Source organism: Cetorhinus maximus, unplaced genomic scaffold, assembly GCF_964194155.1.
Source record: "Cetorhinus maximus unplaced genomic scaffold, sCetMax3.hap1.1 HAP1_SCAFFOLD_878, whole genome shotgun sequence".
Lineage (NCBI taxonomy): Eukaryota > Metazoa > Chordata > Chondrichthyes > Lamniformes > Cetorhinidae > Cetorhinus > Cetorhinus maximus.
Window position 1 is genome coordinate 40,367 of NW_027596820.1, and position 16,002 is coordinate 56,368.

The 16,002-nt window shown below is 46.0% G+C and overlaps 1 protein-coding gene across 1 annotated transcript in view; it reads left to right on the forward strand.

Moving 5' to 3' along the window:
• Positions 1–16,002, forward strand: part of LOC144674974 (cytochrome P450 2K6-like) — a 64,254-nt gene that overhangs the window by 4,002 nt on the left and 44,250 nt on the right. The window contains exon 2 of the mRNA XM_078536065.1: positions 493–655. Coding sequence (XP_078392191.1) covers positions 493–655 — 163 coding nt within the window. The remainder of the gene's footprint in view (positions 1–492; positions 656–16,002) is intronic.

Consider the following 16,002-nt stretch of genomic DNA (forward strand, 5'->3'; position numbering starts at 1 on the left):
TGGAATCCCGGGACTAGAGGTCTGCTGGCCAATCAGAATGACCGACAGCTCTCTAAGGCGGGACTTCCTCCCGGACGAGGGCCAGAATTCCTGCCTGCAGCCAATTAACACTCGTTGGAGATGAAATTGCTGCAGGTCAGACAGTGTTAGCGGGATATTGCTCCACCCCGGCTCCTCAGATCGCAGGAAGGGAAACCCCACCATCCAAAAAATCCTGGCCATAGTTTCTCAGCTTTGAGTTTAATCCAGTTCCATAGCTTAGAAAGGAAAGTAATACTCCAATACTCCCATACCTGCTGTCCTGGGATGTCATTCCTTCTATTGTTATTTTCAATTCTCTGAATACATCCTCTCATTACTTCGGTCCTCTCTCTCACTCACTCTCTCTCACTGCTTTATACTCTTTGGTTCACCACTTCTGCTGCCACTGCTCAAATGTATTAAATGTACAAAGAATATTAAAAATATATTTGATTTTTCCCCTGTGTTTAGTTTGCAGAAAAATATGGCAACTTGTATAATATTTGTCTCGGATATCAGAAAATCACAGTCCTGACTGGTTATGAGGCAATAAAGGATGCATTGGTTGACCAGGCCAATATATTCACTGATAGATATGTTACACCAATCAATGAAGCAAGCAGTGAAAAACTCGGTAGGTCCTTGGTATTTTTGGCTGACAGTTCTATTTGCATTTTATTGTGACATCCCCCAATCTGCCATCTTTATGCTTCTAGCTTTTTCCCATTTTCCCATCCCTGGGCTCTGCACAGTCCTCCTAACTTCCTTTCCGATGCAGCCAATTGATGTACATACAAAACGATGCATCCTCTAACCTAGGGGACAGAATAATGTCAGAGAAACACATTCAGCACTGATTTGTGAATATGCCACATCAATCGTGTTTCATGGCCATTGCTGTTATTTTAGGATTTCCCAACAGTAACATATCACCACTGAGCCAGAAGCTCGTTGCAGGACAGTCTTTTCTATAATTTTTTTTATTTCTGACAACTTAGACAAGCTTCATACACTGGAATTACTTTTCTTAAAACACAGATGATATTCCTTCATGTCCTTGTGTGATATCTCATAACATGCTTAAATTACCTTCCTGTCACAACTGGGATGGGAGGAGTGCGTGTTTCATCCAGCCTCACTACTCCGCAGGCCATACAATTAATTTAAAAGTTTAATTTTCTCACTAAAATAGCCAATCGTCTATTTTCCTTACTGGTGCCCAGGATAAAAGGGTCTTCAACCAGGCTTCTTTCAAATAAACTCAGAATGATTGTTTATTATAAAACTAAACTTCTTTTTAACAAGTTGCAAGTACTGGTTAACACACAATTGTAATCGGGAAGTGGAACTATCTATCCCTTCCTAAAGAACTCCCGCAGCACACACACACACACACACAGACACACACAGACACTGACACAGACACAGACACTGACACAGACACACACATAAAAACTCTCTGCAGAGATGGGCTTTGGAGGGTGGGAGTTATAAAATAAAGGATAAAGTTTGCAGGGTCTCGACGCTGTCAACTTGGAGTTCCCATGTATGAAGACGGGTCGCTGGTCCCGGTGGACGTCTGGAAGTTCTCACTAACTGGTATCGGATTTGCAGGTCTGAATGCAGACCAGTTACACTCAGATGAGGGTTCTCTGGCTACAGGTTGATATCCACACAATTGCCGGCAATGTAGAGAGAGCGAGCCAGTCAGGGTAGCTTTCCTTCCTCAGCTTGTTCCCCAGCAAGACTGCCTTCAAAACCAGCAGGTTCACAACCTAAGTTTTTTTATCTCTCTCCTGTGTGATTTTCAGCAAGTTATCAACCTTCCTTTTCAATTGTTTCCTCCATCAATTAGTGATTGCAGTTCAAAACAAACAACCAAATCTTCCTCAAGTACCGTAAGGGTCAGATGATTTCTCAGAAGTGGCCTGCTTGCTGACAGCTCCAAGGTGAACTTATGACCTTTTAAAAAAGAAAACCCAGGTGAACATCCAGATGTCCAGATAATACCGAGTCCTTCCATTTTGTAAAAGAAAAATGCAATCTTGAGAGATATGATTCTAACATTTCTCAACATTACTCGTTACTCTGGCATTCCATAAAACATGGTTTTCTTAGTAGTTTTTGCATAGCTCGGAATACTGAGATGAAATTGCTTATTGCTGACAGATAACAGTACCTAATGTGCTCACGTAATGACTTCTAATAGCTCCAATGACATTCTTTAACTTGCTGGGATAAGATTCCTTGAAACATTGGGATAACATTTCTCAATTTTCTGGGATGGCACTCCTTAACGTCTTAGGGTAACTTTCCTTCACATAGAAACTTGACAAATGTACAGCACTGAAGGCCATTCAGCCCCTCATATCTGTCCAGCCAAAGAAAGTTATTCAGCCTAACACCGCCTCAGCCGTAGTCCTGTAGGTTACAACATTTCAAGTACTTATCGAAGTGTATTTTAAATGCAGTAAGGTTTCCTGCCTCCACCACCTTGTCAGGCAGTGAGTTCCAGACCTCCACCACTCTTTGGGTGAGAAACCTCCAGAGTTCCACTCTAATCCTTAAACAGATTACATTAAATTTCTGCTCTCTTATTATTGACTTCCCTGCTAAAGGAAATAGGTGTTTCCTATCCACTCTATCAAGACCCCTCATAAGTTTATACATGTCCATTAAATCTCCTTTGAGGCTCCTCTGTTTCAAAGGAAACAACCCCAGCTGATTTTACTTGCCAATGGGCAGAATTTTCCGTGCCCGCTGGTGTCAGGCGTCATGGCGGGCATGAGCGGACAATATGGCGGGAAGGCCGAAAATCGGTTTCACGACGTTGTGAAACCAGTTTGCAATCGTCTGCTCTGCCTGTCAATGGCGGGCCGCATTTCCCAATGCCGCACATCAGGAACTTCATTGTAATACATCTGCATATCATTATAAGCCCAGCTCACTGGAATCATCCCCCCCCAACATCAAATTTACCACCCAAATCAGCGGGAAAACACGTCGGTGCAGAACACGTCTTGACAAGTGTGACGTGCAAAAGTGCTTACCCACCAGGGCCTTGCTCACATCGTGGACATTCAAGGAGCAGAAGATGCTGGAGCCCGACAGCAACGGGAACCTGGAGGAACGTCCATGGCTTGCTGGGTGGATTCTCATGGACATGGTTCCATGACAAAGCAGCTCATGGAAGGTGCAAAATCACTGATGAGGTTCCGTTTCGGGGTTTCAGTGTCTTGGCCATGTTCTGCTACGAATGATCATTGAGGGGGTGGAGAGGAAGATCCAGCTGTGAGTGGGAGAGGAAGATGTACCAAGAGGGTACAGAGGAAGGTCTAGGTGCCAGTGGGAGAGGAAGATGTACCGAGCGAGTAGAGAGGAAGGTCTAGGTGTGAGTGGGAGAGGAAGACGTACCGAGCGAGTAGAGAGGAAGGTCTAGGTTTTACTTTTTCATTATTCACTCATGGGAGTCTGTCGGTGGTGGAGGGAGTGAATGTTTGTGGATGTGGTGCCAATCAAGTAGGCGGCTTTGTCCTGGATGGCGTCAATCTTCTTGAGTGTTGTGGGAGCTGCACTCATCCAGGCAAGTGGAGAGTATTCCATCACACTCCTGCTTTGTGCCTTGTAGATGGTGGACAGGCTTTGGGGAGTCAGGAGGTGAGTTACTCACCACAGGATTCCCAGCCTCTGACCGGTTCTTGTAGCCACAGGATTTATATTGCTGGTCCAGTTCAGTTTCTGGGAGTGGAAGGTGTGTCCAGGGTGGGGGGTGCGGGGTGGAGTTTGGGAGTGGGGGAATAAAGGTGTTGGTGGGTGTGAAGATGGGAGGTGGGGAGGGAGTATGGGGGAGGGAGAAATGGGGGCAACTGGGGAAGGTAGGTCTAAGTGCAGAGGAAGGTGTAAGGGAAAGAATTCGGATTGGGGAAGGAGTTCAGGGGGAGGAAGGAGTTCAGGGGGAGGAAGGAGTTCAGAGAGCGGAAGGAGTAAGGGTGGGGTGAGGCTGTTCAGGTGAACATGCAAGAGAGGGATCTGTGGGGTTGATAACTGCCTCCTGAAAAGCGAAATGAGGGTGGGCATGGTAGGAGGGAATGGTGAGACTGAGAGAGGTCAGAGTGAGCCGTTAAGGTGGGAGGGTGAGATTGAGAGAGGGCAGAGTGAGCCGTTAAGGTGGGAGGGTGAGACAGAGAGAGGTCAGAGTGAGCCGTTAAGGTGGGAGGGTGAGGGTTCAACAGTGTCAGCAGAAGCGGCAGTTGGTGGGGCGGAGGCAGACATGGATCCTGAGGGTAGGATGGAGGAGATCGGAGGGGTCAATGTGGATGGGGGTGGGATTTTCAGAAAGGTAGGGAATGTGCACGCTCTCCTGGACTTCCTCGAAAGAAAAGGATTCTGGCTGGTTGGTGATGATTGGCATTGGAAGGTGATGCCAGGGGGTCAACAGTGATGGGGGAAAGGACATGGGTGACTGGGGGAGGGGAAAGGACGAGGAAGCTAAAAATGAATGCTACGTGCACCATGCTTCTAAATCCAAAAGTAAAAGAAGACTCATGTTGGGCAGGAACAGGTGCTGCATGGGAGTGTGATCAATGGGCGGGCGGAGATTCAGGTCAGTTCAGATGGACAACTGAAAGAGAACTGCAGCAGGCAGCATTGAAAATGCTCAGGACATTGAGATGAGTGTGATAGAGGATGGATCTGCATGCGAGGGAGAATGCTTATACAAGGCTCCAAAAGGTCCTGCCACACACACACACTTCTCCCTCCAGAATCACTCGTGGGCCGGCTGTGTGCTGTTGAACTGCTAATGGGGGTGAGATGTAGGGGGAGGACTCGCGAAGCCTGTCAATGAAGCTGAAAGACACCATTATACATTATTCAGTGAAAGTGAATATATTTTCAGATTATGAAGTGACAAAATGTGATCACCCGTGCAACCACTTGAGATCAGAACTTCTTAAATTTTCTAGGCCTAACACTTCTAGGTGCTGCCCTGACATCCACAGTAGGGGTGGAGCCAGCCTGTGCAATGGTTTTGCCTCTGAGGACTTTGGCATGGGTCCTCTGATGAGCCGAGGCCTTGAGGGTCCCGGCTTGCTTTGGCTGTCCTCCTGTAGACCAGCTGCTCCCTCTGCAGTGACAGAAGGTGAGGTTGAGGGGGTCACAGGCAAACGAGACTCAGAGGGAGAAGGCAGCCTCCGAGATTCCTGAGTGGATGACCCAGGGGCGTCCAGCTGCCGCTCCTTCTCCCTTCAGGTGCCCAAGGGCCCTGGCCTGACTCCATGAGAAGTCCCTCCTGGAGGGACGTCGAGATGCCCCGTTTCCCTCTATGAACTTGAGCCTGCTCTAGATCTAGGTCCCACCGAGGTGTGTTGCTGCGCTGGTGGAGGGCATGGGTAAGTGCTGTGATGGGTCTTCCAGGCTGCTTATTTCCAGCACTTCTATGGAGGAGGTGTCCTCTTTGCTGGAGGTGAGGACCTGGATGGAGCTGAGGGACAGGCTGGCCGAGGATGTCAGTCACTTGGAAGAGCTCCCTGTGAATCAAGTTAGCGCATGGCAGCAGAGTTAAAAACAGGAGAGAGAGCACTCACGTTTGCATTGAGAGAGGAATGACGTGGTACAGGATACTCAAATGGGTGTTCGTCGCCAATCTCACCGTCGCTGCAAGCTCGGTCCATGTCCTCAACAGACAGCACAATGGCACGCTTCTCAATGTGAGCGAGGGGCATAATGTGGACCACCTCCCTGCTGTGGTCAGCCAGCTTCTCCTGAATGAAAACTGATGGAGAGAGTGTGAGCTGGACACATGCGTGGAACGTTTGTGTGATGAGCGCAGCCATGGATGGGATGAGGATGTGAGCTCGAGAGGAGATGGGCCTGATGGAGATGTGAGGGTGTGTGAGATTTAGTGGTGTTGTCCCTTGAGGTTTGAGATCCCTGTGGATGATGGATGGGTTTGTGAGTGTGTGAGTGAAGAGTGACTTACCCTGGCAGCACGGATGAGACCATTCATCCTCTTTGGGCACTGGGTGGCTGTCCTCTTTTGCTGGCTGTTGGCGCTGGCCACTGCTGCCACTGTCTCCCATGCTGGATTGGTAACCTTGCTTGCTGGCCTCTGTCCAAAGCAGGGTCAGAGGACATCAAGGCAGGCCTCCACAGCATCCAGAAGGCATTCCAGGGACACATCAATGAATCGGGGTCTGCAGTCTTGTTGCCTTTTGGGGCCTTGTCTTCTGTGCAGCAGTCCTGGGCAGGAAGCACTGACAGGTCTGCAAGCGGCTACACTTTAAATAAGGCGCCCGGCGTGAGGAAGCAGCGAGGTGATGGCGGGGTGGGAAAATGAGAGTCTGCCCACCAGCAACCCGGGGTGTTTCCAGGAATGCATGATTAATGAGGCAGGGTTGTGATGATAAAGTGTGAAAAACCTCCATTGCAACCGGCGGGTAAAATATTCTTTTTCCCAGCTGCTACTGCACTCAGTGCAAATCTGGGATGATTCGGCCCAATATTTTCCCTTGTCCCTTCTTTCTTTTCCTAATTTCCTTTTTAATTCCATCCTCACACGTTTTGTACTCCTCTAGGCTTTCTGCAATATTGAGCTCGGTACTTAACATAACTTTCTGTTTGTGCCTACTCTGTAGGCACTCACTCTTTGACATCCCAGGGGCTTTAGATTTGGGAGTCCCAACCTTTCGCTTTCTGGGAACATATTTATTCTGAACCCTCACTGTCTCCTCCTTCAATGCCTCCCCTCTGCTCTGACACCGATTTACCTTTGAGTAGCTGTTTCCAGTCCACTTTTTCCAAATCACATCTCACCTTATTACAAATGAGCCTTTCCCCAATTTAAAACTTTTACTCCTGGACTATTTCTGTCCTTAACTACGCTAAATCCAACTAAATTCTGATCACTTCTTCTAATGTGCTCCCTCACTGATATCCCTACCAACTGCCCAGATTAATTCCCTAAAACTAACTGCCCATTGTCTTGTTGGGCTTGCTATATATCAACTAAGAAAAGTTCTCGTGAATGCAATTTTAAGAATTCTGCCCTCTCTACACTGTTTACACTGATACTATCTCAGGCTAGTTGATATCCTCTATTATTACTGCCCTTTAATTTCTGCATTCTCAGCAATCTATCTCCCTGACTGTTTAGGGGTCTATAGGATACTTCCAGTAGTGTGATTGTCCCTTTTTCCCTTCAGTTCAACCCATACTGTCTCATTTGATGATCCTTCTCGAACATCATCCCTCCTCACAGCTGCAATTATTTCCTTAACCAGTGTTGTGAACCCCCACCTCCATTTTTACCTGTCTCTATACTGTCTGAAAACGCTGTAACCAGGAATGTTGACCTGCCATTCCTGCCCCTCTTTAAACCACGTTTCAGTAATAGCTGTGACATCATACTTCCAAGTGACTATCTTTGCCCTCAACCCATCTGCCTTACTCACTAGACTGCTTGCGTTGAAGTTTATACCGCTAATCACTGAACAACTCTTCTGTTGTTTATTTTCTGGTCTCTGCTTCCTCTGCCTTCCAGACTTGTTTTCTGACTTCCTCTCTTCCATTTCCAGTTTTGCTTCTCTTCCTTCTGAATCTATGTTCATGTTCCCATTGTTTCATGTGGTCAGTAAAAATGACTTCTGCACAATGCTTGTGTTTCAAGCAAGATGACTTCAGTGGTCACATGACTATGGCAAGACACAATACACAAGAGGTAGCAGAGCACAAAGGCATTTCTCCAATATCCCCTTTTCATAAAGGGAAAAAACTCATCGCATGCGCTATCATTTTCAGTTGCAAGTTACTCACATACAGGGTCTATCAAAAAGTCATCACAGCGATCAGAAAAATGTTCATTCTAGTCTGTCTCACTTTTGTCTGCCTCTACACATGCATTTAATAATCTTTAAAGCATTCAAGTCTACTAATAGTACTCATATGTGTTATTGTTTGTTGTTCGTCTGGTGTCTGCTGGTTCCTAGGGTGACATTGCTGTTCTGGGAAATGTCGTTGCCATGGCAAGTGTTACTACTGATCAATTGTAGTTGTTGGGGAGCAGTTGACTTCTGGGACTGTTGGTCGTTCCATTCCTTGTTCAGTTGGCGAGATCGACTCTTCCTCATCAGCTGTCTGCTGTGAAGGAGAAGCTTCTCTGGTTGCACGTTTGTGTCTGCAGTTGCGACAATATATCTGGTCATTCACTTTCATTGTTTCAGACTGAGTTATCAACTTCTCTATACAGGTTCCAAGTTATCAAGTGGGCTGACTTTTGTTGAGTACAATCAATGTTTGCACTCTGACCAGCAATCCAGCTCTCAGCTCTGGCAGTGATTTGGCTGCTTCATCAAAGTGAACTTTGGCTGTCATTTCACTTTGATCTTGTCACTCACTCCTGTTACAACTTCTGGACATCTGGCCTCAGCAGTTTTTTAGCTATTGGAAGAGTAGTTTGGGTACGGTGTGACATTAGTCGCTAGACTGGACTACTTTCCATGCCTTCAGTAGCTGTGTTTCTCCACTCAAAGGTCACACCCTACACCTCTGTGCTGGATCTATTCAATTATTTGATGATTGCTTTGGCAATTTTCACCACTGCCTCAGCCGTTCCATTTGACTGAGGATAATGTGGAGATGTCTAGTGCTGAATTTTTCCCAATCATTCATTAAATGACTGAATTCTTCACTCAAGAACTGAGGGCCATTGTCACTCATAACAATGTCAGGAATGCCTTGAGAACTGAAGTGTGCTTTCAGTGGCGAGATAGTTAATTCCAAATACAGTGAAGAGGTCTACTCCAAGCTTCATCAATAGTTTGTCTGGGATGTCGTGAATCATGAGCAACTCTTTAGCTTGCTTAGCTTGATGTTCATCACAAGCACTGATGTGGTCCTTGATTTCGTTGCCCATATAGAGTAGCACATTTCTCTTGCCTTCCTCAGACTAGACTCAATTCCTTGATGGCTTGCATGGATGCACTTCAGCATCCCCTGTCTCATCTCCTCAGGGGTGGTTTGTTTGTACAAGATGCCATCTTGGGCAATCACTTCATCTCAGTCTGCCTAATATTCTTTTGAAGCAACAGGTGTGGCCTAGGTGGTTTCAGGCCATCCCTTCATCACTACTGCCTGTAGCACTTGGGGAGTTGCATCTTGTGGCTTAGTTTGCTTGATCTGAGCAAGACACTTGTCTGTCAGGTTCAATGTCTCTGCCTGGGGGATGACTTCCAGAGTATGCTGTGCCATTGTATGTCATTGAATCTGGAAGATTTCATACTCTGTATTAGCGTCATAAACTTCTTTCGAAGGGACTGCAGTTATCGACAGCATGTCAGAGATGTGCATTTGCTTCCCCTCCTTGTACTTCACTTCCAAATGATATCTCTACAAACTAAGTAACATTGTTTGCAAAAGATTTGGAGCAGATAGAAGTGATTTGAGAGAGGTGCTTTGATGTGGTTTGTGGTCAGAATCTGCCGACACTTTGACTCTCCCAAACAGATACTGATTAAAGTTCTCACAAGCAGAGACAATAGCCAGGGACTCTTTCTCAATCTGCCCATAGCGTCGTTCAGTTTGCCTTAACACTGTGAATGCAAATGCAACTGGTTGTCCTTGCTGCAGGAGGTTTGATCCAAGTTTTGGTTCACTGGCATTAAACTGCAGAGTGACTTTGTCATTGACATCCCAGTACCTCAGCAATGACGTTGTTGTCACGAGTTTTTTGATATAAGTGAAAGCTGCTTCTTGTTCTGGGTCCAGGACCACTGAACATCCTTTGCAGTGAGCTTCTGCAGAGCTTCACAATCTGATGACAAACTGGGCAAGAACATTTCTAGGTGGTTCACAAATCCAACATCCGTACCTCCCAAATGGTGTCCAGAACAGTCAGAAAACTGCTGTTTCCATCAACTTCACTTACCATTATCTATCCTTCGGATCCAGGGTGGTAAAGATCTTTGCCTTGGCAAGTTGCGGCAAAGTTTTTTCAGTAGTTGGCATTGGGTAGTGAGATCTCTTCAAAACTTTATTAAGGTTCATTAGATCCAAGCACACTCTCAACTTTCCAGGTTGTTTCACTGCTACATGCTGCTAATCGAGTCTGTGGGAGTTGTCACTTTCTTAATCACTCCCATCTTTTCTAACTCCTCTATCTTGTCTCTCAGACTGGACTTGAGGGCCGCTGGAACTCACCTTGGAAGATGCTGAGTTGGCCTCACACTATCATCTATTTCAAGATGATATTCACCAGGCAGACATACAAAGTCCGTGAAAATATTTTTCTAATTTATAAGTTTAGCAGTCAATGGCTTGGTGTCATGCGAAACACTGCAAAGCTCTTCTGGTACATGGAGAGTTTCCAATCCAGGACTTGTGACTTTTGACTTGTTTCAGCTGAGATGAGGAGATTTTGCTTACTGTCTAATATCTGGAACTGCAGATCTTCTTTCTTCCCAATTGCATTGGGCTCTCGGTTTAGTTGTCCTCTTGGGTTGAGCATCTTTCCATCGTATAGCTTCAGCTTCACCTTTGATGGCTATATTTCTGGGTGACCATCACGAGCGACTTCACACAGGTCTGCAAGTTCATAATGTTGCACATAACATCGGTGTCTATCTGACACTTCATATTAACTTGATGCTCTCCTTCTGCAGTCATCACTCCAATAGCCACAAACTATTTCTTACCTAGAGACTTGACGGTGCCAACCTGTTCTAAGGTAGAGTGATTCACCAGAATCATCATTCGACATCTCCCCAGCAACCATCCTTATAGGCTGGCTTTTCTTCTTTCCAGCAAAGCACTTGTGTGCAAAGTGACTCAGCTTCTTGCAGATAGAGCACTGTTTTCCCCAGGCTGGAAATGCTTCCTTTTCTTTTCTGTGGCATCCTCTACAATATTTACATCCAGTACTCTGGACTTGACCTTGTTGCTGGTTGTTCTGTGAATAGTTCTTCCTTTTCTCCATTGTCTTCTGCTTGGAAGACCTGAACTGTTTCTCAACATAGTGCAAACCCTGGTCAGTTCTCCCACAGTACTCCAGATGCGGTCTCACAGCTGCAGTAAAGCTTTCCTACTTTTATATCCGTTCCCCTTGCAATAAACACGAACATCCCATTTGCCTTCCTCATTGCTTGCTGTACCTGTATACTAACTTTTTGTCAATCATGTACCAGGACACCCAGATCCCTCTGTACCAGTGAGTTCTGCAATCTCTCTCTATTTAAATAGTGTACTGGTTTTCCATTCTTACTGCCAAAGTGGACAAGTTTACATTTTCCCACATTATACTATATCTGCCAAATTTTTGCCCACTCACTTAACCTGTATATATTTCTTTGCAGACTCTCTAGCTCCTCTGGAGAATTTACTTCATACCTAACTTGGTGTCATCTGCAAATGCATTGAGCAGCTGCAGAGCATTCTGACGGGTGAGGAATGTTCCACAGCCACTCAATGAATTTGCAGATGACACCAAGATAGGTACAAAAGTAAATTCTCCAGAGGAGCTAGAGAGTCTGCAAAGAGATATATATACAGTTCCGGTGTTCCATATCGATACCAATGACATAGGTAAAAAGAGCAATGAGGACCGACAGGCACATTTTAAGGAGCTAGGAAAGAAATGATGGAGTAGGAGCTCAGAGGTAGTCATCTCTGGGTTTCAGTGCCACTCGCTAGTGAGTACAGAAATAAAAGTATAGTGCAGTTGAAGGCATGGCTGGAGAGATGGTGTAGGAGGGAGGACTTTGGGACCAGTTCTGGGAGAGGTGGCACCCGTATTAGCCAGACAGGTTGCACCTCATCACATCTGGGATTATGGCTGACAATTGCTGTTGGGGAGTGTTTAAATTATCTGAGATGGTGTTTGGAGAAATGCTTCTGTGCACTGCTGCCTCTTTTGTACTGTGGCTTACCATGGTCATGTGACTACTGAGGACATCTTGGGTGAAACAAAGGCTTTGTGCAGAATCCATTTTTACCCATCACGTAAAACATGGAGTCAGGAGTGTGCAGTTGCAATTGAGTGGATTTTGATAGTTGATAAAGAGCCAGCCACTGCATCAAACAGCAGAGTATAATTCAAACTTCAGCCTGCGACTTTATCAGAACCTTGATTGCTGGGTGAGTCAGAATGGGTTTGAAAATTACAGTACCGACTCCGATGGAGATGAAGGGAGATGTGAAAATGAATTGGAAATTCTTCCGGTTTCAATGGGAGAACTACGAAATTGCCAGAGAGTTAAACAAGAAACCTGAACAAACAATAGCAGCAACTTTGGTTATCAGTATTGGGGAAAGAGTGCTACAAGCTGTATTGTACCCTGGACCTCACTGAGGAGCAGAAAAGCCTGTCTTGTGAAATCTTGAATGCTCTGAAGACTCATTTTGAGCCCTCTACTAATGTTATTGATGAGCACTACATGTTTGGAACCAAAGCTCAGGAAAATGGTTAGAATATGGATCAGTATGTGACTGCGCTGAGACACCCAGCTGAATCTTGTGAGTTTGAGTGACTGAAGGATGATCTAATCAGAGATAGGACTGTCTTAGGAACAAAAGATCCTAACATGAGAGCACATCTTTGAGAGAATCACACAGTGTACAAGAGGCCCTTTGGCCCATCGAGTCTGCACTGACACATGAGAAACACCTGACCTACCTACCTAATCCCATTTACCAGCACTTGGCCCATAGCCTTGAATGTTATGACGTGCCAAGTGCTCATCCAGGTACTTTTTAAAGGATGTGAGGCAACCCGCCTCCACCACCCTCTCAGGCAGCGCATTCCAGACCGTCACCACTCTCTGGGGAAAAAAAGGTTTTTCCTCACATTCCCCTTAAACCTCCTGCCCCTCACCTTGAACTTGTGTCCCCTCGTGATTGACCCTTCAACTAAGGGGAACAGCTGCTCCTTATCCACCCTGTCTATGCCCTTCATAATCTTATACACCTTGATCAGGTCGCCCCTCAGTCTTCTCTGCTCCAACAAAAACAACCAAGTCTATCCAACCTCTCTTCATAACTTAAATGTTTCATCCCAGGCAACATCCTGGTGAATCTCCCCTGCACCCCCTCCAGTGCAATCACATCCTTCCTATAATGTGGCGACCAGAACTGCACACAGTACCCCAGCTGTGGCCTCACCAAGGTTCTATACAACTCCAATATGGCCTCCCTACTTTTGTAATCTATGTCTCGATTGATAAAGGCAAGTGTTCCATGTGCCTTTTTCACCACCCCACTAACATGCCCCTCTGCCTTCAGAGATCTATGGACACACACGCCAAGGTCCTTTTGTTCCTCAGAACTTCCTAGTGTCATGCCGTTCATTGAATACTTCCTTATCAAATTACTCCTTCCAAAGTGTATCACCTCACACTTTTCAGGGTTAAATTCCATCTGCCACTTATCTGCCCATTTGACCATCCTGTCTATATCTTCCTGTAGCCCAAGACACTCAACCTCACTGTTAACCACCTAGCCAATCTTTGTGTCATCCACAAACTTACAAATCCTAGCCCCCATGACCATAGTCATCTATGTTGTTTATATAAATGACGAATAATAGGGGACCGAGCACAGATGCCTGTAGTACGCCACTGGACACTGGCTTCCAGTTGCTAAAGCATCCTTCTGTCATCACCCTCTGCCTCCTACAACGAAGCCAATTTTGAATCCACCTCATCAAATTACCCTGTATCCCATGTGCGTTTGCCTTCTTTATCAGTCTCCCATGTGGGACCTTGTCAAAGGTTTTGCTGAAATCCATATGAACTACATCAACTGCACTACCCTCATCTACACACCTGGTCACCTCCTCAAAAAATTCAGTCAAATTTGTTAGGCATGACCTCCCTCTGACAAAGCCATGCTGACTATCCCTGATCGAACCTTGCCTCTCCAAGTGGAGATAGATTCTCTCCTTCAGAATTTTCTCCAATAGTTTCCCGACCACTGACGTGAGACTCACTGGTCTGTAGTTCCCTGGCTTATCTCTACAACCCTTCTTAAATAGCGGAACCACATTAGCTGTTCTAAATTCCTCTGGCACCTCCCCCGTGGCCAGAGAGGAATTAAAAATTTGGGTCAGAGCCCCTGCGATCTCCTCCCTTGTCTCCCTCAGCAGTCTGGGACACAAATCAGCTGGACCTGGAGATTTGCCCACTTTTAAGCCTGCCAACACCTCCAATACCTTGTCACTCCCTATATCACTTTGCTCAAGAACCTCGCAGTCCCTCTCCCCGAGTTCGACACCTTCATCCTCATTCTCTTGGATGAAGATGGATGTGAAGTATTCGTTCAACTCTCTACTGATGTCCTCTGGCTCCACCCTTAGATTGCCCCCTTGGTCCCTTATGGGCCCTACTCTTTCTCTGATTATCCTCTTCCCATTGATATACTTATAGAACATCTTGGGATTTTCCTTACTTTTGCCAGACAGAGCTTTCTCATATCCCCCCTTTGCTCTCCTAATTGCTTTCTTAAGCTGCACTTTCTGTACTCCACTAATGCCTCCGCAGATTTGCTTCCCTTGTACCTGCTAAAAGCCTCTCTTTTCCTTCTCATCGTATCCTGAATATCTCTGGTCATCCATGGCTCTCTGGGCTTGTTACTCCTTCCTATCTCCCTAGAGGGAACATGTTCAGCCTGTACCCTCCCCATATCCTTTTTGAATGTCCCCACTGCTCTTCTGTAGATTTCCCCACAAGTAGCTGTTTCCAGTCTACCTTGGCCAGATCCTGACTTATTTTACTAAAAATCCACTGTCCCCCAGTCCAAAACATTTTTTTGCAACTTGTCTATTTCTTTGTCCATAATAAGCTTAAATTGTACCATGTTGTGGTCGCTATCACTAAAATGCTCCCCCACCATCACCTCAACCACCTGTCCGGCTTTATTCCCCAGAATTAGGTCCAGCATTGCACCGTCCCTTGTTGGACCCTCTACATATTGACCTAAAAAGTTATCCTGTACACATTTCAAGAAATCCACTCCATCCAAGCCCTTAACACTATGTCTATCCCAATTAATGTTGGGAAAGTTGAAATCACCTAATATAACTTTTTATTCCTAAGCCCCTTTTTTATTCCTAAACTCTACTCACAAAGCTTCATTCGATGCCTCCTCCAAGATATCATCTCTCCTCACTGCAGTAACTGACTCCTTAACTAATAATGCAATGCCTCTCCTCTTTTACCCCCTCCCATGTCTCGCCTGAAGATTGTATATCCCGGAATGTTGAGCTGCCAATCCTGCCCCTCCCTCAATCACATCTCTGTGATGGTGACTAAATCACAGTTCCACGTGTCAATCCTCACCCTTAACTCATCCGTTTTACCTGTAATACTCCTGGCATTAAAGTAGATGCCATCCAGCCTTGCCTTACTCACCTGAAACTTAATGCAGCTGTACTCCCTCTGACTTGATTGTTTTACTGTATTATGATGTGTCCCTATCTGCTAACATTCTGTGTCCCCTCCCCTGCCGAATTAGTTTAAACTCCTCCCAACAGCACTAGCAAACCCGCCCACAAGGATGTCAGTCCCGCTCTGGTTCAGATGTAGACCGTCCCGCTTGTACAGGTCCCACCTTCCCCAGAAACAGTCTCAGTGATCCAGGAATCTAAACCCTCCCTCCTGCACCAACTCTTAAGCCATGTATTCATCTGTGCTATTCTCCTATTTCTGTGCTCGCTAGCACGTAGTACTGGGAGTAATCCAGAGATTACAACCCGAGAGGTCTTACTTTATAACCTACTGCCTAACTCCCTGAATTCTTGATGCAAGACCTCATCCCTCTTTCTACCTATTTCATTGGTACCAACATGTACCTTGACTTTTGCCTTATCACCCTCCCCCTTCAGGATGCCCTGCAGCCATTCAATGACATCCCGGACCCTGGCACCAGGGAGGCAACACACCATCCTGGAGTCATGTTGACGGCCACAGTAGCGCCTATCTGTTCCCCGACTATAGA